We start from the raw sequence: 26,982 nt of genomic DNA, 5'->3' as shown, positions 1-26,982 counted from the left end.
CAGCTCTGTAGAGAAGAGCCTGCCAGCTCGCCAAGGCCTCCATCTGTCTGCGGCCCGGCGAGGAGTATCCGCTATTCGCCACACTTACACTCTGCCCCATGCTGGTCTGCTTGGTCCACGCCAACGCTAACTCTGCTGGTGAGAGCTATATTTACAAACAGCTGCTGTGGCACTGGGAAGAGCACCATGGAAGGAGGGAGAAATACTGTTTTGTGTGAGCAGATTAAACCGTCACGCCCCTCAAATATAACAGTATGAACTCATTCATTTCTGTATGTTCGTCTGGCAATGAAACATAAATTATTGTGTGTTTTAAAATGTTTGAAGAAAGGAATATTTGGCCGTGCATGCATAAAAGCAATATACTAAGCCAAGTTTATATGATTTTATTTTCTCCTCATTAGAAATTTCTGTGTAAATAAAGATTTGTTGCAGGAGACTTACAGGCATATAGAGGAGCATCAGTCATACCACACAGCAGAGTAAAGGGCAAGTTTGGCAAGTTTTGTTAGCTAGACAGGATGCCATGTGAAGCACAGCTATGTTTTTAACACCTTGAATGAAAAAAACAATCTTAGCACAGAAGCCCACATTGCACATGGCTATTTCATAACTTTGTCACAATTATAGTATCTTTTATACAAACCCAACAAATATTTATTCACAGAAACAGAGCAAGTAAAATCCACACATAAATCATGAATCCCCCCCCCTCCTATTCTTTTGGTCTCTAGTGAGAATGCTCTTAATTTGCACAATCTTCATATCATTTTTGCATAAAACACATCCTTTCGTGCACTGTTTAATTAAAGAGTTACAGACTAAAGCCTTGTTTTTCTCCCACCTCTGTTCAATCTCTCTGTCTATTCTCCTTCTGTCACCCTCCCAACACCTCAAACATCTCTGTCACAGGGGGAAGACCAGGAACCCAGAGAAGGTGGAGTACTTCCAGCCTCCCATCAGGTTGCCTCTCTCCAGTCTGAGGTAGGCCTTGTCCCCCTTCTCCATAATCACAAGGCCGGCATTAGTGGCAGCTTCTCTGGTCACGTCCTGGTCCCCGGCAAAAGCTGAAATCATTGGCCAGCCGTTTAACATCAAGCTGACCTAAGAGAGAGTAAACAAAGGGATTAGAGAGCGCACGCCGCTTCTACTGCAATGAAAACTTGGAGTGTCACTTAAGGTGTCGTACCTGAATAGTTTGTCTATTGTAAGCCTTTACGACATGGAAGTTGAAGCTGTACACGCCTCTTCTTGGTGCCAGGAAGACACTGCTCTCTTGGTCAAAGTGGGTGCCAACATTCACCAAAATCTGATGCAACAGCAAGAAAGGAAGAAAAAAATGAGCAATACACTTCGAGTTCAGTCTCTTCCCAAAATACTGTCTTTTTTTCTTTAAATTTAAATATTTAAAAAAAGCCCAAAATGCCCGTGAAAATGCAGCCCACGCTGCTGCACGATGAGTCCAAAAGTTCACTGTTTACCTCATTTGCATTTTCCCTCTCTGTCAGCACTCTAATGGTATATGCATCTTATTGGCAGAAGACTGACTACAAAACACTGCAGCGTGCAGAGGCTGTGAGTTGAAAACTGATCAACTTTATTTTATTATGCCGCATTAAAATATCCACAAGGGCTTTGTTTTTAACTGCAAAAAGGCTTACTGTAACTTAAAGTGGGAAAACAACAGAAACCAAGAATTCTAATATGTTATTTCCATGAACTAGAAAAGTTCAGTCAGTGTTTGTGACTATAAGCCACTCTATCTAAAGTCAGAAACCAGAGAGGTAAGTCTAAAACGTGGGATGTCATCAAGTGTAAAGTCTGGAGCTGCTTCATCAACAATAAATGGGAGCCTGATTTTGTGGACCCACAGAATGTTTGATTTCTTTTTTTTTATATACCCAAATGAGCTCTATTCTATTTTGGTGTTCTCAGTTTGGAAATACAAAATGTATTTCTCCTCTCAGTGTTATCTAGAAAATTGTTTCCCCAACTGGTGAGTTGTGGTCCAAAAATGGGTCGTGGGTCTATTCTGAATGGACCGTGACTCATGACTCTGTTTTACCACAGAGCTTTTATTTTGAAGTACTGTCTCTGTTTCTGGTTGCAAAATGTTTTATTTCATTAAGTTCTAAGTCAACATGTTGTTTACAGTTTTGTGAAATAAAATTGAGTATGTGGTTATTTATCATAGTGTGGACCTTGAACTAATGACTAAGCAGAAATCTAGACCCAGGAACTGGACCAGTGGGGAACCACTGATTTAGAACATCTTTCCCAATTCATTTTCTACGGAGAAGATCCAGAATCTATATCCTATGAAATCACAAATTTGAGTTTTAGCACTCTAGCTTTTGGATTTTGGAGAGTTGTTCATGTTTACTTATATTTTTGGACTGTCTTAGACCAGAGGAATAACACATATGACTTTTTAAAATATGTTTAAATCCCTAAAAAGATTCTTAAGCAGTGACATACTCACATTATCAAAGTAGATGATCATGGTGCGGTTGCTCATGTCCGTGGGCTCGTGGTTGGTCTGACGGCTGGCGGAGAAGGCCACCCGGCCTGAGCCAGAGCGGACCGACATGCCCAGGGCATTACCAGCGGGCTCGGATGAAGGAGTGGAGTCACACACGACCAAGCATTTTCCCTCAAGGATAATGGGCTCTGTGTCATTCTGGCCCCGAGACTCCATGGGCCCCCACAACAGGAGCACACCCAACAGTATGGGGAGGTCGAAGGTGACTGACCTGAGGTGCATAACTGAACCTGGGATGTTTGGTCGAATATCTCTGATTGATTCTACGATAGAGAGGTGTCACTTTGGACAACTTGATACGAAAACAAACATGCTAAAGTGAAACAAATTTGTCTTTATGAAAATGTTTTAAACTTCAATCTTTATGTAATTTGGCCTGGTACCCGCTGAAACATTAATATGCACCCGGGCAGTAGCAGAGCCAGCAGATGGAATAATATTCAGAAAACACTCAGAATTCTTCTTTGGCCATAGCTGCCAATCATTCCCTTTCTGTCTGTCTTTCTAGTTTGTTTGCCCCCAACAATTCCCAAATGTCTTCAGCGTCCTACGTGCTGTGTCAGCAGGGGCCAGAATGACAATCACGAGAAAAAAAAGAAAAATCTCTTGGTATTTTCAAGTTGATTTCTTCAGCAAAAAACCTGACAAGAAGGCAGAAGAGACGTGAGCAGGGAGAGAGAAGAAAGGGTCTGCAAAGTAGGATGAGACTTAAACTGATGCAGATGGAGGGAAGGATGGGGTGACAAAAGATGCTGATGAGAGGTGCAGAAACAAAAAAACACATGAGGTAAGATTCTGGAGAGGTGACAGGGAAAGGATGTAGGGCCCAGAAGGGAGTGAGAAAGAGAGAGGGTGTGGGGGAACAACTCCACTGAGTGACCATCTGTCTTCTACACGTACCCCCCTCCCTCCCAGCACTGCTCAACACGAATTCCCTCACACAAACGCACACGCTCTTTCTCTCACTTGTGCTTTTGTTTCACACTTATGGACACAAATATAGTAGCTATATGTAAAAAAAAAAAAAAAAAAAGTCACCTTTTTTGTTGGTCATTTATCTGTTATTTTCTCTCCACATTCAACAGCCTTTCTGTTGCTTAACTCATAGAAATTAAATTGGGGATAAAATCATTTTTTTTAACTCTGTGATGCCATCAAGTTTAAAATAATACATTTTGACAACACTCAGTTTTCTTTAACCAAGATGAGCAACAGCATTAGGCAAATCATCTTCATGTTGAGGTTTAATAAAATTAATTTCATCGCTAATTTCTAACTAATTCCATAGAGAAGAGTTCACATTATTGTAAAATGATCAACTATTCACCTTAAAACAAGTGCTTCAAAATGACCCAACTGTATTCATTTTGCAGTACACTCCTAATATTTTAAGTGAATGAAAAAAATAGATAGTCACCTGTTTCCGTCTGAACAATCTTGTATTCCATATCAGGTGAAAACAGTTGTTTCCTCCCAGCTGAAGTACCTTTGTATGGTCAAATCCGTCTTGCTCCCCTGTCACATTTACTTTACAGCAAGGCAGTCGGTCTGATCATAGCCAAGCCAGAGTATGCTCTGATCTCTTTGCCTTTCTATGTCTCTCTCTGTCTCTCTTAGCCACCCCCCTTTCCTTCTGCTTCTTTCTCACCCTCTATGTTACATCCGCCCACTCGCCTTTATAGTGAAATAAAGAAAATAACTGGGTATCTGAGCTGCTTCAAAGAGCAAAGTTAACAAGTGAGTGGCAGTTGTTTTCCTTTCTCTCTTTAATATCCAATCAAATCAGTCATTCCTGTCTGTGTCTTCAAGCTGAGTTTAAAAAGGATCAAATAAACTGTCATGGGAAACTCCTGCAACGCTTTATATGGCTAGGTAGCTACCTGTTAAACATCAGACTGGATTAACAGGGTAAACCATCAGTTTCTCTGTGAGGATATTATTTTAGTGTTTTTTTGAGTATATGAACACATAAACCAGCCTGATGAGGAAAAACCTAATACAAACAGACATAATTGGGTATTCACAAAATGTAGCTTTCAGTCTAACGGAGGTAGACAATCAGAGATGTTTAAGAAAGGATGGGATAAGTAAAGGTATATTAGTTAATATTTATGACATCATAAGTTGCCAACAATTACACCCTTCTTTAACATAACTGTAGTTTCTACATCAATAGAAAGCACATAATAATCTTGCAATTTTGTCACCAAAACCTATTTTTTGTCCTTTTTCAAAGCTTCCTCTTCATATGCTGTCCTGCTGGGATCCACTCATTTTCACTCAATGAATTCTACATTCCCAAATATCTCTGATATTTCCATGTCATCGTAACCTGATTTCAGCTTCGGGAAATATTGTTTTGTCTTTTTGTTAAGGAGGAAAAAGACGAGGCTGAGATCTGAGAGAGGAAAAGCATCAGACAGGCTTAAAGTTCCAAGTTGTGTGGCTCCAAAAGCGGGAATTACATCAACACCCCTTCATCCTGGCATGACTTTGTCTAGGTTAAACCAGCACAACTCCCATCAGCATGATTTTCTCTGTCTGTCTTTTCCGTTTCTCTGCCTCAGACTTTGATGATAGAGATGTGGCTGTTGAGCTCAGCTTTGTAAAGTCCAAAGCCCAAGCACACCGGCTCAGTGAACGTAGTGGAGAAAGTATGAAGGTGAGTTAGGTTGTTGGATGGTCCCACCTCAGAATAGGTGATGGTGCCTGCTCCGTAGTCCACGGCGACTGCAACACGGTTGCCAGTCATTTTGTACGTGAGGCGGGTCTTCCTGCGGTTGTGCCAGGCAGCCAGCTTTTTGTCATGCTGCTGGGTCAAGCTCCATGATACCTGAACATTTTAAAAAAGACATTTTAATCACTGGATATGTTTTCATTTTGGTTGAAACCGGAGCTGAAACAATGGAGTAATGTATTGGCAAAAAATTATCTACAACAATTCTGATAATTTGTTTGGGTTACTTTGTTTGTTTGCTTTTTAACAAAATTACACATTTTTTGTGGTTACTTAAATTTAAAGATTGGCTGTCTGTCTCTGTTGTCTATGATGGTAAACAACATTATCTTTGTGTTTGGGACTTTTGATCAGACAAAACAAACTGTCTAGATTGCACTCTTTGAAATTGTAATGGGATTTTTTTCAACTATTTCTGAGATTTTATAGACCAAACAATCAATCTGTAGATGGCAGATATACCTTGTTGTTCCCAAAGGCGTTGCCCTCTTTTCCCTTTCGTCCAATACTTCTATAGCAGATGCCAATATCCCAGAATCCCTCAGCCTCCAGCTCCCAGTAGTGAGTCCCACAGGTGAATGTTTGGGCGGCGAGGACCTGCGGCCAGTGGTCGAAACGTTCGGGGTGAGCAGCACAGGGCAGGCGGTTTTTAACCCGTGTCACTGTGCGAAGGTCATCCGAGATGCTCAGCAGAGGATGGGCAGTGTTGGTGTCCAGACTCAAAGGACTGGTTACTGTGAGAGAGGTAAATAAAAAATAAGAAGAAGAAGAATAAGGCGAAATAAAAACCCACAGATATGATATGCAGCAGGTTCCCTCAATGGTAAGCTAAGATAACCAGCTGCTGACTGCTGGTATCAATCTTCTTGTCTAACTCTCGCCACGAAAGTAAAAAAAAAGTGTCCACTCACAGAGCTCCCTCTTGAGTCCACTGAGGCAGCGCAGAGTGCCGGTGATGAACTCTCGATATTTGCTCTCTATGTCCTCCAAGATGTGTTTCCTGTCCAGACTGACAGCATCAGGGACGAAAAGTGGGCTGTTCAGATCAGCTAGTAACCTAGAATACAAGAGCACAACACACACTGTGTTGCAGGAGGAAAACTGTCTTGTTTTGTTGAATGAACCTTTAAAGATTAAAGACTTTTGTTGTTAAAATATACATTTAGCTGTTCATTTTCCTTCATTTATGTCTTGTGTCTTTTCTGCGCCCCACATATATATGAGACTGCCTACTCACACATACACATTACCACACTTAGTGTCACTAACTTGTTCTAGACTTACTTTGTGTCATCTGATTGAAAAGCCTGAGGAAAGAAGAGACAAGGACATAAACAATTCATTTACAGAAAAAAAATCACAGATGTCGCTGTGTCTGTCCAGCTGGATAAGAAAGTAAACAAACACGAAGTGGAACCTTCACTCAAACATACACCTAACTATATCTGGGAGCTTGTACATTTTATGAGGTAGATATGTGCCATCTCTTTTATATGAGATTATATAACATTAATAATATAAGCTATAGTAAACATATGTAGTGGCCCCTGTATATGTAATATAATAATAACATAAAACTGTTTGATGGCAGATTGTTCTGTGGGTTACAACTTAACTGCTTGCCACAATTTAAGACAATAAATAGGCTTTGTGCTATAACAATGGACAGTTCAGGGCCCTGAAATTTTTGTTCTTTATCAGCATTTCCAATAATTATTGTGTCCTATATTAACACTGCATGTGCCAAAGATTGAGCGGTTTTGGTTATATCCCCAGGGCGGCACGGTGGCATCATGGTTAGCACTGTTGCCTCACAGCAAGAGGGTCTCTGATTCGAAACCCGGTTGGAACAGGGTTCGGTCCATGGGCAGGGGCCCCTCTGAGTTTGCATGTTCTCCCTGAGTCTGCGTGGGTTGTCTCCTTGGTCTCCGGCTTCCTCCCACAGTCCAAAGACATGCAGGTCAGGTTAATTGGTGACTCTAAATTGTCCTTAGGTGTGACTGTGAGCATGTAAGGTTGTCTGTCTATATGTGTCGGCCCTGCAATGGTCTGGCGACCTGTCCAGGGTGTACCCCGCCTTCCGCCCGATGACAGCTGGAAGTGACTCCAGCTCCCCCGCGACCCTTTCGAGGACAAGCGGTTACAGAAAATGAATGAAAGGTTATTTCCCATAGGAAATGCTATCTATGCTGTTTTGTCTGTTCTCTTCTCACTGACTTGGGCCCAGTTGGGAAAATGATGACACAAACATTTGAATTAGGATCTGATGACTGTGAATAGTTTTCCATTGTGAGTCAAATGAAACCACACCCATACATTCAGGATTGATTGGGTAAGCTGAGTTTTTGAGTGTTAAACTATCATTCATATGTAACGTCAAGGAAAGATGCTGAAAACAAGTTTTCCAGTGCTTTGACTTTTTCCCCCTGTGACAGTGATGTGACGGACTTATCAAATAATATTTGATAATATATATTATATCCTCCATTCAGTGTTTGCCACATGAGGTAAGATTTGCAACATAGATCAAAATAATACCAACAAGCTGTGTATTTACCAAGGCATTAGTGGGAAACCAAAATTTTAACAAACAAGATATTTTCTTGATGGTGCAAGAGGAAAAGTCAAACCATCCATAGTTAGTGGAATTCATCTTCTGAATACCTCAAATGTCTGTACAAAATGCCATGCCAATCCATTCAATAGTTGGGATTGGGATAATCCAGTCCGGATCAAAGAGGTGAAGGGATCAACAGGACGACACTCACATCCATCCAACCGTGCCACTATCATGGCTAAACGTGGTTAGCTTAAAAACTGATGTAGCTAAGGTGATCTGCTCTGCTTCACAACCAGAAACTCTACTGTATCAAATGTCTATTTCCACAGCTGAGAGCACTGTATTACATTATTTATGGCTACTATGTACAACAGAGTGTCTGTTCAGCTTACCCAGATAAGCAGAAAAGGATCCGTCTCTGCCAGCAGCAAGGCCAGGTAACGCTGGATGGTCAGCACCTGACTCATGTCGCCTCTCAGCTTGGAGCAGTCTTCATGCACACGCTTTATGACCTGCTGTCTCTCCCTATTGGTGATCTCCCTCAGATCAGTCACCAGCTTCTTTACCTGGACCTGCAGGTCGGAGCCCAGCCGTTCCACCTGGGAGTCATCCTGCTTCAAAGACTCCTAAAAGCAGAGATTGGTGGATGGTGCCAGATCAGTAATTGAGACATAATCAAAACGTATGATTCATTTGAAAAATCAATCGGTAGAATGAGGCCAGTCTGTGGATTTTAATTTGGGATCCCTTGTGGGTCATAACTTGGGCAGCACAGGGTGCACAGAGCATTTACAGAGAGAGTCGATTATATTCCATCATGTATTTTTACTCACAGCCATGGTTGAATCAATACTCTCATGCTCTTTGAGGATTCGCTCTCCATCTTTCAGCTTCTCCTCTGCCCTGCTGAGCAGTGTCTGGAGAATAACCTGTGGAATCACACACATATGAGTAGACACACACTCATGCACAAACAAACATAAATACACACATGTGGACATCCAGCTGACCTTCAGATCTTCTTCCACCTGTTTCAGAGCCTTTACTTTGTGCTGAGCATGGGCGCCATCCAGCAGACAGTCACCACACACGTACACCCTCTCATCAGCACAGTAGTAGCGCAATATCTCTGTGTGTGTCGGGCACCTTCGCTGTGAGAGGTCCCCCAGGGGATCCACCAACAGGTGGGTGCTGAACGCTGGTCTCTCCAGATGGGGTTGGAGGTGTTCGTCACACAGCGACACTTCACACCTCAGGCAGGTCTTGACAGCCAACGCTGGCTTTTCTTCTGCTGACTCAGGAGGGCAGCAGTCACACAACACTACGCCGTGCTCCTCCTGACACTGGGGGCAGGTAAAACGACTTTTGCCCTCGTCCTGGCCGCTCCAGGCATCGCGGATGCATGCGGGGCAGAAGCTGTGACCACAGGGCAGGGGGTGTGCTTGGCTGAAGGAGTCTCGGCACACAGAGCAGGTCAGCTCTTCCTCCAGAGATGCCATAGTGTGCAGATGAAGGGTCTCTGATGTGTGTGTCACACAAGTCTACTAACTGAACAGCAGACACACATGACAGAGATTAAAATTACAAGCACTTTTTCTTCCTCCAAATGAGAAACACAAGGAGGTGCCCCCCCCCCCATTTATATCCCACATGTATACTGTAATTAGACAGGGGTTTCTCTGAATGTATAAGGTCTATAATGTGAATGTGTTTCTCACGTAACAGTGTTAGAGGGACACATGGTTGCTTATTGTATAGTCTTTCTGATGACTGCTGGAAGGCGACCTCAGATGTTTTTATTGGGGGTTTTTATGCTATTCTGTTGATTGTTGAGAGCTTGAGACAACAAAGTATTATCTTATCTATTATCTTAAAAATACATTGATGACTTGGATAGCAGTCAGTTATTGTACATGCTAAGAAAATGTAACCAGATATAATATTGTTGGCCTGTCCAATATCAAATGAAAGACAACGCTGATGTTACATATACGTAAGAATGCTGTGAAGAATAAAAAGACCTAGAATTGCAGTGATGGCAAGTTGGAAGTCCTTGTTTCACTCCAACTGTGCACTCAGACTAGTAATCCTGTCGACTGGGCGTTTGCCTACGGTGCTCTATGAATAGAATACTTAACAACCACTATCACTAGGAAAACTTGCTGCGGTTTGTTCAAAAATTACATCTTATAATCGAAGGGAAGGAAGTAGTGTGTTCAAAATGTTTTAAAAAATGACTCGCTCAGTAGCAGTGTAAGGGTAAAAGGCTGCAACACTGACCCCAGATGAACATTAACTCGACTCAGACCCAAGCACAGGGGATCAGGAGATCATCCTTGACAGCTTGTTGGCCTGATTTACTCTCAACATGTGTTGGGATTTTACGTGTTTAACCACCAACTCACATATGTTCATCTTAACTGAATTTGATGAGAATTTGAAATGAATGTCTAGAGCAAAAGTGGAATTTCTTACCTGTTGGTGCCCTGGTGTTTGCAGGTTGAGGCCATTGGTGAGCGTGTTAAGTGTGGTCAGTATGTTGACTGCAAAGGCTAATCCCAACAGATTCACCTCCCAGGGTGTCTTACTTTATCGGTAGCACTGGACTCAAGGAGGTCACATGACCCTGAGATGGGAGGGGGATGTGGGATAAATTATTAGGTAACTTTGAAGTAAACTGTTCTTGGAAGACTTGTCTTGTTTATTTTTAGTGAATACCGTTTGTGCACATTTAAAAGCACTCTGACCTCAGCTCGCTTGTTTTTGTGCTGTCATATGAAACATTTCCTTTTTAGCTCATCTTTTTAAATTATATCTGTACATATGAAAATTGATAACTCCAACTGTGCACTGAGGCACTGGTTTATTTTCACTTCCTTGAGGATTTAACTGATTGTAAATTTCCAAATCAAGCTTAAAAACAAGCCCTTCAAGCCCTTAAAAACTATATTAACAATTTCAGGCTTTGTGAGCATAAAACTAAAAGGAAACAAAGTAAATAAGCAGCTCAGAGTCTCCACTGCATGTAGAAAATTGAAAAAAAGAAAATGTTCATTCATCATTTGCACTTACACTCAGGTGTACAGATAATGTATCTTAATGATTTTCTAGATCTTTAAACTTTTCCCCTATTGCCCCCATGAGGATGATTTTTGTAGTTTTGAGTGAAATGCCTCAGCAACTGTTGTATGAATTGTCTTGAAATTTTGTACAGACATTCATGTCCCCCTCAGGTTCAACTGTATAACATAAATGATCTGACTCTTCTCTGGATTAATTAAGGTACATTTTGGGAAATATGCTTATTTCTGAGGGTAAGATGAGAGGGTCGATGTAACTCTCTTGTCTGTGTGCTGTCTTCATTAAAGCAGGGGGAAACAGCCATGCAGGCTCTGTCTGAAAATCTAAGAATACGTCCTGCACATAACCCCCCATAGGAGCACAACTTGTAATTTTTACAGTTTGGTATTTGTATGGGTAGACAAATGGGCTCTGGTGGGCAGATTTTGTAACTTTTGGACAGACACAGACAAGCCATTTGCCCTGCTTCAAGTCTTTCTGCTACACTAAGCTAACCATCTCCTGGAAATTTAAGGGCATGGAAATTCAGCTTTTTTTTTTTCAGATTATATTTCTGGGCTTTTTTCACCTTTATTTGATAGGACAGATAGAGCGTGAAAGGGGGAGAGAGAGGGGGTGACATGCAGAAAAGGGCAGAGGCCAGAATCTAACCCACGGTCGCTGCAGCAGGGACAAAGCCTATGTACATGGGGTGCCAGCTCTACCAACTGAGCTACTGGGTGCTCCCAGAAATTCAGCTTTTTTTCAAAGAAAATGGACTAATGAAATTATACAAGGAGTCGAAAACGTGTGAAATAAACACAGAAACACATTTATGTGTAATCTGAGATTCTTACTTAGGTAGTGTGCCTGAAAAAACACCTGATCACTCTGACCAAGGTAGAGATGTTTTATTGAACAACTTTAAGTTAAGTTGTTATCTAGAGTTTTATAATATATAATATATATAATAGTTATATAATATTTCTATAAGTTGGATTGTATTATGCTGTACAGTATTATAACACAGTGATGTTACTATGTTTTAATCCATTTTAAAAGGAAACTATATAGTCTTTAAAACAATGATGCTCACCAGAGCCTCCATTGTCTCACTTTAATGTATTGCGTGGTAACATTTTATAAAGCAGCTTGTGACTTACAGTATAATTTATCATCACTTACTGAGTAAGTCCTCTTCACTTAAGGTGTAATACTGTGTATGAGTCACTTGCCTAGATATTACTGGTACTAGTACCTTAATGTAGATACAAAGGAACAAGGGAGTTTCTGTTGGGAGTGACAGAAAAGAAGAAATGACTTCGCTTTAGATATTTTGGAGGCACTGGGTTTTAACAGGATATTTTAGAGGAACAGAGACATTGCTTAGACTGTAGCCTAACTATTTTATAAGTACAGGGTAGAGGAGAAATGATTTATGCTGTATGTATATTTGTGAGTACAGGGTACCTATGAGTACTATACTGTTAAAGAGCCAAACAGTGTTACCTATTGTGCTATGTTTGTGCACTGAAGCATGTTTTGTGTTTCCCGTTGAGATATGAATAAATATGGGAAATGCCATTCTGTCTTTCTGCATCTCCTGATCACCTGTTTTGCCTTGTTTGCATATTATCACTGTGGAATAGGTGCCATATCTCCAGTGTTTGTTTAACAAATAACAATATACTGAGTTGACTACACCAATACATTAATACCATAATAGTCTCCAAGAGAGATATTATATTGGTTTGCATAATTCCTCTCTCATGAAAGGGGTGGATCAAAGGTTACTAAAAACCTCTGACTGCTCAAAAGAATGACAGTGAATAATTTCAATTTAAGAGGACGTGGGACTAATGCAATAAAACAGAGATGCAAAGGTAAGTTATACCAAATATAAAAGATGCTGATATTTAACTTGGCTGCATATTTTTTATGGAAAAAAACAACTACAAAATGTTCTCAGGGTTTTCATATCACCCTTTGTGTGCATGGTGTGTGGATAAGGGTCATTTTTAATGTTTGCATGTGTGTCAGGGTGTTCACAGGAAGTGACACAGTGTCATATCTGATGACAATATATTTATCAGGCTGTCTGCTGTAGCTAGTCATGCACTTTAACCATGAGCGGACATGATAAGAGACAAAAAATAGAACTTGACTATGAAAAACTGCAGCACTGAAAGCATCAAGGTCGATACTCTAAGGATGTCCAACAAGAGCCAGATGACTGGGATAGATGAAAGTGCTTCACTTCTCTGCTGTAATGACCCGGTCTATTACACACATACTATGGGTATTGTTGTGGACTGGGTGATATTCATGATAGGACTACCTGAAGTCTGCCTGGCCTGCTATGCTCTTCTGTGTCTACTCAAGAAGGACAAAACTGCTCCAATCTTCGCTATAAACCTCCTTCTGTCAGATCTCATTCAGATCGGGATTACGATTGTCTTTATCATCAGTCGGTTTTTTGATGCCACCTTCTACCCCTTCGCCATCGCCCGCTGCATTGCGCGACTGTTTGTCCGCTTGGGACTGACTTCCAGTTTAAGCTTCATGCTGCTGATTTCTGCAGAAAGGTATTTGTTGGTGGCTTGTCCAGTGTGGTACCACACAAAGAACTCTGCACAGTTATCCATCCTGATCTCAGTTTGTGTGTGGAGCCTTTCACTGGCCTACTCCTCTTTGGATTACTTCTTCTTGATCAACACCAATTTCTCCATGTTGCTGTTTTCCATCATCTGCCTCCTCCCTACCCCGTTTCTTCTGGGACTCTTCGTAGCCACGTGGAAAGCCCTCAACAAGAGTATGGCCATGAGACATGACCCGAAGAACAGGAGAAGAATTTTGGGGGTTCTGAGCCTGGTGTTGGGGACATACATGGTTATGTATTTCCCCTTCTGTTTCAGGAATCTCTTCTACTCTCTCAAAGGTGATAATGCCTCAAATGACACGGTCAAGGATTTTTCCAGTGTTTTGACAAGTGCTCTGGTCTATCTTAGCCCTCTAATAGACTCTTTAATCTATATTTTTATCAGGAGGGACATAAGGGACACAATGGAAGCATTTCCATGCTGCAAAAAGCCTGTGATGAAGTTCACAGACTTTCAGAACAAGGTAGCAGACACTTCACAGACAGAGACAGCTTTCTAGTCAATTTGATTAGTGGTTTAAAAGGGGAACTGTGTCTAAGAGGGAGGTTTTGAACACACCCCTTACATTGTGGCTTAGACTGAGTCATCACATTATACATAAATGCTTTGAATTTCTGAATTACCTCACAAACCAGGTGTCCATTCTGTCATCAGGGTCTAATTCACAAAATAGGAAAAAAAATGTCAGCTCCAAAGCCTAAACCTCTATAATCAAGCTGCGCAAGTTTTCCCAGGGGTACAAAACCCTTCAGCATATATCCCGTGCCTCTAGGCATAAGCTGAAGTCTCCACAGGGGGGCATTAGCATATTTGTGATTATGAATCTAAAAGTCTTTGCTTGTCATCTTCTTTTAATGTTTAATTGTCTTTAATGAATTGATTGTTTAAAAGCATTTAAACATATAAAAATACACATATATATATATATAAAAGACAACACAACACTCATATGAGGTTCTCAAGCTAATTGCAACTTTTTTTGTCTTTGAGAGACACCTAGTGGCTTTAGTGATGTAAGACCACAGCACCTGTCTGCCACAGGGTGCCAGGAGACATGGTAGTAAAGTTGACAAGACATGTCCAGTCAGAAATAATGGTAATAATAAATTAAAACAGTTACACATTGAAAAATTTTCAAAACAACAAGATGTGCACTTACCAGACTGCCTGTCCTGCCACAGCACCACTGACTAATGCAGTGTGCTGCTCTTGTGACACTGCAAACTACTGACCTACCCTGCACAAAATGCCGAAACACTCTCAGTCAGACGCATGGAGTGTTTTAGCAGCCAAAATTTCAGAGGAGGAAGCGGGTGACTTATCTTGGTTAAATTGTAAACACTGACATGCCATGATACTTATCAGCAACAGAAACAGTGGGCTAGGTGAATTAATGAATTATCACTCCAAAAATCTCCTATTTTAAGACCTTTTTAGGTTTGAGTATGTTGTGTGTTTTGCCAGCTGCAGGATAGATTGGCATAAAATTTGGTGGCAAGATTCATGATCTCCAGAGGATGAATCTCAGTGACTTCAATAATCCCCTACAAGACATGAATCACTCTCTGTAGGCAGGACATTTGTTTGACAGTTGATGTCCAAACTCAAGATATGTTGACATGTTAATGTAAATGCAATAGACTAAGGCCACTGTTTCTGAATAGTCTACTGTACAGCAGGTCAAGGCTTGATTTATTTTCAATGCATCTGCAAGAGTTGCAAGAGTTCGCATGGGCAAAGTGACATCACATCCTCAGGTATGCCCCTTGGCGGGGGTTCTGTTTGGCAGTTGTCACCTGTTTGTGCACATACGTCATTTTCTAACTACATGGAGACAAATCAATGCAGATGTCTGGATTTTCCAGTGAAACCATGCCGTGGACGTGAGATGCAAATGTTTCATTATCACGATTCTGTGTCAGCTCATGTCCGAGCATTCATTCATGCCGAAAGCATGACTAAAATTTTAATGTATTGCTTGTTTGTACTTGTAAAGCGTCTTTGAGTATTTTGAGAAGCGCTATATAAATAAAATGTATTATTTATTATTATTATTAAAATGTAAGTCTTTGTCAAATGCCATTTTTGTTTTTAAATTGTCAGATGATTGCATTTTCATTTACATATTGCTTGCATATATGGAAAATCAGGTTATATTGTTTATACTGCATTTAAATTTTCAAATTTGAATTAAAATTTGAATATTGTCCACTGCAGAGTCAATGTCAAACTGCTTTTCAATTATTATTTTAATATGGTTATGGAACAGCCATGAGCATGTGAAAATAAAAATGTAAGTTCAATTACTGTATTTTCATTTCAAGTTTTAGTCAAATGACATATAACATTTACATTGTGGGAATACATTTTCAAGTTCTCAATATAATTTCCATAAGTTCTCCTCTAGGTTTCCACACAAGTCAGACTAGATTTTAAGTCTGATTATCTTACTGTATTAGAAATATATAAAGTTTTTTTGTGTTCCAATCCATTAAAGAAAAACTACAGATCAGAATCAAGAAGAATGCTATAGCTATTCATGGGACTGTAAACAGCATCCAGATCTATTACTAGCTTTGTTCATTTCTATATATTTTCTGTTTGTTGTCTCCAAATGACCAAAATGTGATGGAGGAGAGGTAGTACTTGCCTTTATCTGTGGAAATGGCTGCACTGGGTTACACTTGGCTGTTGGGTAAGACACAAAATAACTTGTGACCCATACAATCTTTAGGGATACCACGTGCTGTACCAATAATCCAGCATTTAAAAATATTTGTTATCACTGAAACTTAATGTATATTCTCTATATATTAAAAATATATATTTTTAATGAATTATGATGTTTTTTATGACAGCGAGGTGAGGGGCAATCATGCACATGTGTACAAATCTCTAATCCCCGTCAGACTCATTCAGTCCTGCGTTAGAGGTGTGTGTGCCCGGGCCTGCACTCCTATGTGAGATGCACACTGAGAGCCAATGTGGAGGTAACCGTGGTCACTGTTTCCCAGAGGACCGTCTGGCGGCGAGGGCCATTAATTATAAGAGACAGGGAGACAGACAGCTAGCCAGCTCACCAGACAGACAGAAAGACAGACAGTACCGCAGAGAGCGCAGACAGGCCTGACAGGAGCAGGCCCAGACAAATACAAAGAGAGGAGGAAGAGCAGCACGCACGGCCAAGAAAAATAATCCTCCCCGTGTAGCGAGTACAGCTATCAGCACCGCCCCTGCTTCTCCTCCTGCCACTGGACTATGAGTAAATACATTCAGGCATAATAACCCTTTGTCATAAGAGAAAGAAACGCGATTTACGACGGAGATAAATAATTGAAAAAAATGCGGCTGTCCGACTGCGCATCCCTGGGAGTGAATAGGGAATTGCTGCGCCAGTGTCCCGGCTGAGAGACGGAGCCGATCTTACCCAACATAAGCTCCTGAGCTTTTCCCCCCGTGTCATTACACAATATCGCTGCCAAAAAATCATCGTTTCAAACATGGTAAGTTGTTTTTGTGTTATATTTACTGCGTTTATGTCGGCGACGAGCGGCCTGTGGAGGAAATGCACATCCGGGACTGTATTTTTTCGAGAAGTCATAATATTTTATGAATCATAACTTGTTATGATGTGGGAGCGCGCGTGGCGTGCAACAGGTCGCCGTACAGTAGCGGGGACGCGCATCTCACCGCCGTATTTTACGCTTGTTTCAAAACATTGGTGTAAAAACGTGCGACCGTCTGGATAGGCGAACATATTGGCAAGATGGCACGAAAAATACGAGTGCGTTGTTGGCACAATAGAGTTCTGTTTTTTTAAAAAAAGAAACGATATCAGGCTATGTATTTTGATTGTTTGGTAACTACAAGAGTTATCGCTTCTTATTCTTTGACAAAATATTATCGATTACGCGACCACGCGCATTTTTATAGCCTAATTGTTCTCTATTTTTTAATATATTTTTATATAATACGGAAATCACAGCTGGATTTGCATAAAAGAGTGTCCAGGTCCACGACAGAAATGACATGTCCGAGATTAAACTATCACATTTAAGGAATCGGACTTCCATTGTCCAACAAAGGAAGACCTATTTTAATTATTCAGACGCAAATCATTACCCGATTTGACTGCTCGGCTACCTTGTGAGGACCTATAACATTCAGACTTTATGTCAAACCTCAGATGCATTTTATTATTCTGTCCAAGCCTCAGAGAGACAGAGAGGACGTGGGAGGATGTTGGTGGTGGGGGTGGGGGGTGTCACAGGGCCCGGGTGAAAAATTATTTTCCTCCTCACTCTGGCTGTGTCTTTCTTTCACTACCTCTCTCCACGTGGTAGGCAGTCGGGATGAGGGTGAAAAGGGAGCATTGTGCCTCCAGTCAGTGGCCTTATGTGTTGGAGAGGCTCTGAGAGGGTGATGTTCACTCAGCTGTGCTCCCTCTACGCCATTGTTGCAAATTCCACCTCATTTCAGCTGCTCTGTTTACTGAGCTCACACAGGAGCCTGTTTTAGAGGTGGCCGGAGCACTATGAAACCTTGCACACCTTGAATTGACTTGAATATGTGTGACAAGTTGGCCTCTGACACATATTTTTGGTTTAATTTTTTAAAAAAAGATCATTTAAATGAGCTGACATTGGCTTTTGCGCCCACCTGTGCACAGAGTCTCCTTTTGTTAGGCACAGGAAGACACACAGTGAGGCTTAGATTTTATATGCTCCTATCAGTAATGGAAAACTTAGGCAACAGCCACTATGTGATGAACTTGAGTGTCAACGTATGAGGGTTTACTAAAGAGAGGCAGTGGACTCTTGGCTCAAAAGAAGGGGTGTTCACTCACCATTTGAATGCAAAGTAGTGGATGAACAAGTGAGCTGTGTGTGTGTGAGTGTGTGCGCGGAGAAGGAGGGCCAACGGTGAGTTTTGAGAAAAGGGAGACATGTTGAGAGAAACTGTCACACATGCCTCTTTGGCACCTCTGTTTTTCTTTCTCTGCACCACAATGCCACCAACGTGGACACGCTTTATTGAGACTCATCAATCCGGAGCATCCACTGTCACATTTTTGAAGATGATACCTTAGTTTTTCTTCTTTTTTTTCTTCCTCTAAGTAATTTAGATACCTACTTTTTTCAGTGTGCAGGGAGACAGAATAAAAGTTGTGAGTTGGCCAATGCGCCCCTGCGTCGGTCCCATCCAGCAGAAGCATGTCCCGTCGGAAACAGAAACGACCCCAGCAGCTTATGAACCTGACCCTCGGTGCCAGTCGGATACTTGAGCATGGTGAGAATTAGACTACATATCAACAGAATGCTGCTTATTCGGTGGGATGAGATTCACATTGGATGGGAGGTTTAGACCTCAAGTAATTCATTTTTCCTCAATATGCAGAGATTGTGCCTTTCAGTTGCTGATAGTTAAAGTATTTTGTGGTATTTCTAGCGTTACTCAAATGCAAGCCTAAACTGATGCTTTAACTTTTGACTTAGAATGACGTGTTTAACCTCAAATATTAACAACCATATGAGGTGGACTTTGAACAGAAATGCCATTATGGGCAGTTAAAACGTGTTTCCAGTGTTATTGATTAAAAAGTAATCATTTAATCTTCATCATTATTTCTAAATGGGTTTATACCAGAATTATTTAACAGTTAAATCCATTTAATACACATTATGTAATACTTGAACGCCATGAAAAAGAGGGCTTGTTGGAGTAATTGGCCTACAGACAGTCTTTAATTCATTCTATGTGGTTGCAGCCATTTGCTGCTTTCTTTGCCCTGTAAAACCCAAATGTCTTCACTCCTCATCACTGCTAGGTTAAAAGAAACAGACCACCCAGATAGGGGGATATGCAATTAATCCCCAGAGAAATAATTGTGAAAAACAACATACAGTGAATTTGAAAATGTGTTAAGAGTAGCACGATACATGTTTGGCAAAAGCAAAAGCAAAGAGATGAGCACGAGAAGGTCAAGGAAAAGGAAACTTTGTGAGGCACTGTATAAGGTGTTCTAACTGCAATAGCATTAGACCCCATTGTCCTCTTTCAGCTTTGTTGCTGGGCACTGAAGCATGAACATACCCATGAAGAAGTGTGTGTGTGTGTGTGTGTGTGTGTGCGAGTGCGAGTGCGCAAGCAAGTGTGTATTTGTGTCTGTCTGTTCACTCCAGTAACAAGAGAAGGGCCCGCATTGTGTCATAAAATTGTAGCTTTCCAGCAAACAGCAGTAAGTTCTCTACATTTGCATGAGCAACCCTGTACATACAAAGTGTTGGCTGTTTTTTGTTTTGGGCATTGACAGGTGTGTGTGTGTGTGTGTGTGTGTGTGTGTGTGTGTGTGTGTGTGTGTGTGTGTGTGTGTGTGTGTGTGTGTGTGTGCTTTCACATCTGTCTCTCTATACTTTTTTGGGGCTAACTTAGCTTGTTGATGGTCTGTGAGTTATTATGTCTGTCTGCAGGGCTGTTTGTTTTCTTTGCACGCCACCTTTCTTCCTCTGCCTGGCCTTAAACCGTATCAGGAATGCGACCTTAGAGTGTTTAAGGTCAAGTCTGCCAGCCAATCAGGCACCCAGTACAGTAGCCAGTACCCAACCGGGACGTTACCCGTAGCAGCCCGTTGGGCTACTGGGGGAAGGGCTCTTAAGGAGATGAAAGAAAGACGGATTGAATGGAGGAAGGAAGAAAGGGGCAGGGATGGAAGAGTGTCTCAGTGTGTAGATGTGGCTACTTTTTATTGGGGGGGGTTAAGTCCATTGTCTTGCGCGTGTTGCCCTGGAAACAAGGTAGACTTCTCTACGGGTGAGCAGTGTCTTCTTGCAGATCAGTGGAATCTGTGTCTGTGTTTGTTAGCATGAGCATCTGCATACATGACGTGTTTGTATGTGTGTGTGTGTGTGTGTGTGTGTGTGTGTGTGTGTGTGTGTGTGTGTGGCAACAGTGGTTGGGAGGCTGCAGTTGATGAGGATAGACAGGACAAAGAGGGAAAGAAAGCAGTGGTGGATGATAAAGTGGTGGAAATTAAGCCCAGAGGTTAAGAATAATCTCTTAGACAACTGAATTCTTCCATTTCCTTTACGCATCAAGTAGCCATCTATAATAGAATCCTTTACTTCTCACTGATGGTTTTGTTGTTTGAAAGTACCTTAAAATGTGGATTTTTACTTAAAATAGTCATTTAAAAAAAGCTATGTAATAAAAATGATTGTAGAAAATTTTGTAAAACTTTGCTATTTTGTTATCATTAACAATGCTGAAAATTACATTTAGATTTTCTTTTTCAATTTCCTTAGATGACAACTTGGCAGTAAGGTCAAACTCCTCTTCAATTATCCTGGATTCTCCCTTATGCTGTCCATCGGCCTCTCTTCAAAGTTCTCAGCTGCCTGTCACTCTTCACTTATCATTCAAGGGCTCTCAGACCCCTCCTTTACCCACTGACGGTCCACCGAGATCCTGCTCACCAATCCAGCCTTCCCACCAGCCACTCAAAGACCCAAAGCCCTCCCTCTCTCCTGACTTCCCTTACTCATCTCTCTTTTCCAAAACTCAGCATTCACCTGCTGATCAGCTATCTGGTTGCGATCCTACATCTCCTGCAAGCGCCCTCATCCACCCTTCCCGAAGTGCACACATGGCTTCTCCCAAGTTAGGGCTGTCAGCCACTACCACCACCTCCTCTTCCTCCTCATCGTCCTCTGCCTCCCTGTGTCCTCCCCCGCACCCTGGAAGCCCCAGCCGTGTGCCTGAGGGCCCTCCAAGTCCTGTTACACCCACTCCCAGCCCAGGAGTGACATCTGCCTCAGCTGCACCCTCTAGAGCCCAGCTAAGCATTGCCCTAATCCTGGAAGAGCTCCGGGTGCTACAGCAAAGACAGATCCATCAGATGCAGATAACAGAGGAAATCTGCAGACAGGTGCTACGCCTTGGTGGAGCCTCCTACACTATAGACACACCCTCCCAGCATCTTCTCCCTCCACTGCCCCAGCTCTGCCTGGAGGGCAGCAAGAGGGCAGCCAGCCCAACTACCCAGCCAACTGCACCTCAGCCATCCACCTCTGTAGCTCCTCTTCTGGCATGTTTCTCCTCCCTGCTCCCTTCTCAGGGAGCAAACAAACCCACAAAGCCAAGTAGTTCCTTGTCTCAAATCCTCCAGCCCCACAAGCCTCAAATTGAAGGGACAGGAGGGACTGCAGGGGCTCATGGTTATCTAAGAATGAGCTCTCGATCCTCAGCTCCCTCCACCTCTTCCTCTGCTGCTGTCTCCATGGCCTCTTCCACTTATCCTTTAGCTTTGTCGTTAGCACTGCCCAACCGCTATCTTCATGAGAAATCTTCAAATACCACATCAGTTAGTGGCCACAGTGGCCTGTCCTTCCTAAACTCATCCCTTCCCACATCAGTATCTATGGTCTCAAACTCCCCAAATGCTTTGCAGTCTTTCTCTGCAGGAACAGACACTTCCCCTGCTTCTAGCTCCGCCACTACTGGCCGCCTCCAACATGCCTGCCGCTTTTGTGGAAAAATGTTCAGCAGTGACTCTTCCCTACAGATACATCTACGCTCACACACAGGGGAACGACCCTACCAGTGTCCAGTGTGCCTCAGCCGCTTCACCACACGAGGCAACCTCAAGGTGCATTTCCTTCGCCACCGTGAGCAAAACCCAGAGCTCTCACTTTCGCTTTTGCCACCATCTTTGTTTGGGGTAGCATTAGGGGCCACTGCAGGATCAGAAATGGGACAGACCATGACTAGTGGTAGCAGTACTAGTGGCATGAATATGATACAAAAGAAGCCAAAAGGCAGGCCTGAGGATGAAACATGTGGAGATAATGTGGAGGTCAGTGGTACAAGTGCTGGTTTTTCTCTGGGAGCCTCTGGAGGATCTACCCCTTCTACACTACCCCTGCCCCCAAGTGTAGACCTAGCTTTGATTTCACACTCTCTTCTGCAGCTGAATAGGGCTGCAGCTGTAGCAGCTGCAGCCTCTATGACATCCGGCTCATCCCACTCATCCTCCTCTTCAACCTCCACCGCCTCTCTGGCTACCTCCCTCCTCTCCAACCCTTCCCTGTCTTCGTCTTCCACAATCACAGGCTTATTTAAGGGTGCCAAGCAACAGCACTTTGATGAAAATACTCCCCCTCATGTCCCAATGCTTTCTCCTGCTGCCTATTCTCAGCTAGCCCACCTGCCTAAGCTCCTTTTTCCAGCTGTCTCCGCTTCTTCCTCTACCCCTGCTGCACACTCATCCCTCTACAACCATCCAGCCTTGGGCTTGCTACGCACCCCACTTCCCTCTACTCCAAACTCCCACCAACTTGCTTCTTCCAGCAATTCTCAGCTTTCTTTCCCTTTCTCTTCATTTCCCAAAGTCCCATGTCCACCTACCACCACTTCATCCTCCATGGCTACCACCACTCCTACATCAGAAACCTCCAAGCTGCAGAGGCTGGTGGAGAAGCTAGAGAAGGCCCCCCACTCCTCTTCTCAATGGACTTGTTCCCCGTCTTCCTCCTCCATGCTGGAGATGTTATCAGGCAGTGCCACCTCCTCTTCAAGTTCAGCCAATAGTCGTTTTACAAATGCCAGCACTTCCACTACATATGTCATGGCATCCCCACCATCTTCGACTCTTGCTTCCACTTCTGTTTCAAACTTCACTCCTGAGATGATTGCTGCCTTAGGCATGAATGCCAATGGTGCAAGTGCCATGACAGAGGGCTTGTTACCATCACTAAGCATCACAGGTCCAGCTGGTAACTTGACTACTAATCAGTGTGGAGTGTGTCTACGGGTGCTGAGCTGTCCCAGAGCACTGCGTCTGCATCAGGCTACACACCTTGGAGAACGCCCTTTTCCATGTAAGATATGTGGCAGATCCTTCTCTACCAAAGGCAGCCTGCGGTCACATTTGGCTACCCATCATGCCCGACCACCCAATGCACGAGTCCAGAACTCTTGTCCACTGTGCCAGCGTAAGTTCACTAATGCCCTAGTGCTCCAACACCACATCCGTATGCACCTTGGCGGACAGTTGCCCACAGATGGCACAGAGGATTCTGCACATGAGATGCCAGCTGAATCTAACGCTGAACCCTTGTCACAATCTCACTCTCAGTCCACTGACCCAAATACTGTATCTAGTAAAACACCTCCCCTAGCAGGCCACTCTAAGAGCCCAACCCCAAGCTCACAATTTCCCACACCAGCAGTTGGCACAGTCCCTGTATCTGGCAGTACAAAATCAGCCGGGTCAACCAAAAATCCCAGCAAGTCTGGATCTTCCAGCCCAGACCTTATCCCCCCTGCTGACCTTAGCCCTGACCCCTTCATGAATCCCACTACACAAACTCCACCACCAGGCAGTGTAGAGCCCCCTGTCCTTTGTGTCAGTGCCCCCTTACCAGCCTCCCAACAGACAGCTCATGCTTCCCCAGTTGGCAAAGACAACCAAGTTGAACAACAAGCCATGGCCGATGACCACCTTCCTAAATCCACCCCCCCACCAGTTTCCTCCTCTGCTACCAAAACCACAGCATCATCGAGTGCTATGGTAGTGGAATGTAAAGAGGATGAAGCAGCTACCTCTTCTGATGCCTTCCTGGGCTCCAGATCAAACCTGGAGGACTTCCAAAGCACACCTACCCTTAGTGACCCCTTTGCTTACACCTGTTCCGGTACCTCCTCTGAGCTCAGTCTGAATCAAGATGTGTCTAATGTTAATGCAACACCAACCTTGGAATCAGAGTCAGTCTCCCCAAAGCCCCAATTACCAGAACCTATGGAAGAAGACAAAGATCAGTCTTCTACACCAGCAACACCAAAGCAAGACCAAGCAACTGTGCCTGACGAGGACCCAAACATGAAGTCCACTTCGGAGACTGCTGACACTATTGTTGCTGAAGTAAGGGGTGCATCACAGAGAGCTGCCACTTTGGTAAGAGAGACCCGTCAGAGCTTTCATTTTGGTTCATATGGAAGGGAAGACCGGGTGGAAGGTGTGAAGATTAGTGGATTGGCTCCTGTTGAAGCACTGGATGGTTCTGTCCCGATCAACCTTGCCCCAACACTTCCATCTCCTATGTCTCGTCCTGAGAAGAAGACCTATTGCTGTGCCGAGTGTGGAAAAGAGTATGCCAGTCGCAGTGGACTGAAGGTGAAGAAAAAAATTGTATAATACAAAATTAGGTTACATTGTTGAGATGCATGGCTATGTTGGCAATGTAGTACAATGTTTTTTTCTTGAGAATTAAACCATTAGTACAGGAATAAAGCTCTAAAATATAAAATACAAAATTCTCTATGTGTAAAAAATGAATTGCTTTATGTTCCCAGGGGCACATGAAGCACCATGGTGTGCTGACCAAAACAACACGTCCACCTGCTAGGGCTAGCCGTTCTTCCACTGACCAACTTCCTTCTTCTACATCTATGACTTCCTTGAACATTCCTGCCACAAGGAGCTCAGCAGGCTTCTGGAACCAGTACCAAGCCTTCCTCAATACCAGTAACGCACCAACTGATGACCCAACCTCTGGCAGCCAAGGAGAGAATGAGTCAGTACGGTCTTCAAAATCACCCTTGAGATCTCAGATGGATCCAAGAGATCCAGAGGAAGCAGGGGAAGAGTCTAGTGAGGGGTCATAAATCAACTCTGCAGAATTTCCTGAATAGCGTTCTGGTGTTTTCAATCAGTGTTTACCTTTTGGTGAAACTGTATGAACATTTGCGTAGTACTGCTTCCTTAACACATTTTCAGTAGCCTGTCAGTTTGATAGTCAGAGTAATATGTTTGTATGTGAAAGTTGTGAGTCAATCAGCTTGGTCTTGTTGTGTTAAAAGACATCTGATGTAAAAATAAAATGAAAATAGTCAAGAAGCAACATAGTCCGGTTTTGCTGGATTTGATGAAAAGGTACCTTTGTTTGGCTTAAGTTGTTAATAGTTTGATGCACATTCTATAAAAAAAAGTATCCCTGTTGTATCAATGTTTCATATCAGACCTGGGTCAAATAATTAGGATATTTTTATGTTTTTAATAACAGGGATAGATGGATATGGTTTACAACATTTAAACAAATTTGATATTATTAGCTTATGTGTGAGTCACAGGATGGTACACTAAAAGAATAATTACAAGTAATTGTATGTCAGTATGTAAACATTTCAGTACTCATTGTGTTGTGCCGTGTACCAAATCTGATCCAACTGGCACCAAAGGAGGCTCAAGCTAACCAATATTAATTTCTTTGCAATGCTTCCCGACCTAGGTCTGTTTCATATCTAGAAGATTATGTCCTTTAGTCACAGAGGGAACTGATATAAATGAGGAAATTAGGAAAGCAAAGTTTTGCTTTGTGAGAGCACATAAGGCCAACAAACTGAATATGTTTCTGTGGGGAATATTGAGTCTTTTGTCCCCCATCTTGTGGTTAAGATAAACTACTCACTCATGTCACTGTGATTTACTTTTTCACTATATTGTCCTGTCAAACCAGAAGCACAGCTGCAGTGTTTGTGAACCCAGTGAGGACATGGTCTTGTCTGTAACCGTTGACCTTCAGCTTTGTGAATATTATGATTGTTGTTTGGTTCAAAAGTAATCTCTGTAACACTTTTTCAGTTACTAAAACTTTGAATTGCTATAAATATATATATATATCAGAAGTCTATGTCTGTTTGTTGTAAGCTGTACTTTCAGTATCTCCATATTAAAAACCAGTTTGGACAAAAATATCATGTTCTGTCTTGAGAGAATTTTATATAACAAATGTTTTTAACTGGCTTATTGACTTAAACACAGCAGATATACGTACATGCTTGTGAGAATTTGTGTCCAATTATAATGTCAATGGCCCCTCATAGTCACATATCATTGGTCTCTGCTCTTTGCCAAAACAATCAAAGTTCCCCTCCAGTGTCACATCAAGCAAGGGGAGAGGAGTGTCTCTCCTCAGCTGTGGCCAGAGCAGCAGCTGAGCTACAGTATGTGTGTGTACATACTGTTTGTAACAGGAAACGTGTTTCAAGTCTTAACACGTTTTGCTCTTTGTTTGTATGTATTTATACACTTTTCTCTGTATGCATGTGCACACGTAGCTGCTAATAATGCATCCTGCCCACAGCTGCCAACCTATGTGATGTGAAATCATAGCTGCCATTACTATGAACAAATGATTGCTACCACATGCATGCCAATAAACACACAGCCTGCAGTTATGATCTGGGACCAAAGCAACATTGACAATGGTAGAGAACACAGTTTTTTTCCCGTTAAGGCAAAAAGTTTCATGTGAGACAAAATAATCAAGGGCAATGTGATGCATGGATCTAGTAGGAGGTTATGTAGGTTACCTCAAATGACATGTTAGTGTTTAAGTATGTGCACATGTGCATTAGGGGGCGCAAT

General features: G+C 42.5%; 3 protein-coding genes across 3 annotated transcripts; 1 reads left to right on the top strand and 2 right to left on the bottom strand.

The window, feature by feature from the left end:
• Nucleotides 1-371: 371 nt before the first annotated feature.
• cbln12 (cerebellin 12) lies at nucleotides 372-5,059 on the bottom strand. The gene is made up of 4 exons (XM_042498162.2): nucleotides 3,960-5,059; nucleotides 2,483-3,183; nucleotides 1,190-1,309; nucleotides 372-1,104 (listed from the first exon to the last, which is right to left on the bottom strand). The coding sequence occupies exons 2-4, from the start codon at nucleotides 2,762-2,764 to the stop codon at nucleotides 907-909; spliced, it is 600 nt and encodes a 199-aa protein (XP_042354096.1). The 5' UTR covers nucleotides 2,765-3,183; nucleotides 3,960-5,059; the 3' UTR covers nucleotides 372-906.
• Nucleotides 5,060-5,095: 36 nt separating this feature from the next.
• On the bottom strand, nucleotides 5,096-14,642 carry trim110 (tripartite motif containing 110). The gene is made up of 9 exons (XM_088085015.1): nucleotides 14,183-14,642; nucleotides 10,315-10,465; nucleotides 8,850-9,387; nucleotides 8,673-8,768; nucleotides 8,232-8,465; nucleotides 6,564-6,586; nucleotides 6,191-6,336; nucleotides 5,742-6,013; nucleotides 5,096-5,375 (listed from the first exon to the last, which is right to left on the bottom strand). Exons 3-9 carry the CDS (start codon nucleotides 9,336-9,338, stop codon nucleotides 5,106-5,108), a joined length of 1,530 nt encoding a protein of 509 aa, XP_087941141.1. The 5' UTR covers nucleotides 9,339-9,387; nucleotides 10,315-10,465; nucleotides 14,183-14,642; the 3' UTR covers nucleotides 5,096-5,105.
• A 1,475-nt stretch (nucleotides 14,643-16,117) lies between these two features.
• sall2 (spalt-like transcription factor 2) lies at nucleotides 16,118-26,309 on the top strand. The gene is made up of 4 exons (XM_042498553.2): nucleotides 16,118-17,062; nucleotides 18,702-18,848; nucleotides 20,861-24,729; nucleotides 24,909-26,309. The coding sequence occupies exons 2-4, from the start codon at nucleotides 18,773-18,775 to the stop codon at nucleotides 25,218-25,220; spliced, it is 4,257 nt and encodes a 1,418-aa protein (XP_042354487.2). The 5' UTR covers nucleotides 16,118-17,062; nucleotides 18,702-18,772; the 3' UTR covers nucleotides 25,221-26,309.
• Nucleotides 26,310-26,982: the final 673 nt, after the last annotated feature.

This window comes from Plectropomus leopardus, chromosome 12 (assembly GCF_026936395.1).
Source record: "Plectropomus leopardus strain MGB_pleo_1.0 chromosome 12, ASM2693639v1, whole genome shotgun sequence".
NCBI lineage: Eukaryota > Metazoa > Chordata > Actinopteri > Perciformes > Serranidae > Plectropomus > Plectropomus leopardus.
This window is presented reverse-complemented; position numbering and strand designations above follow the sequence as displayed.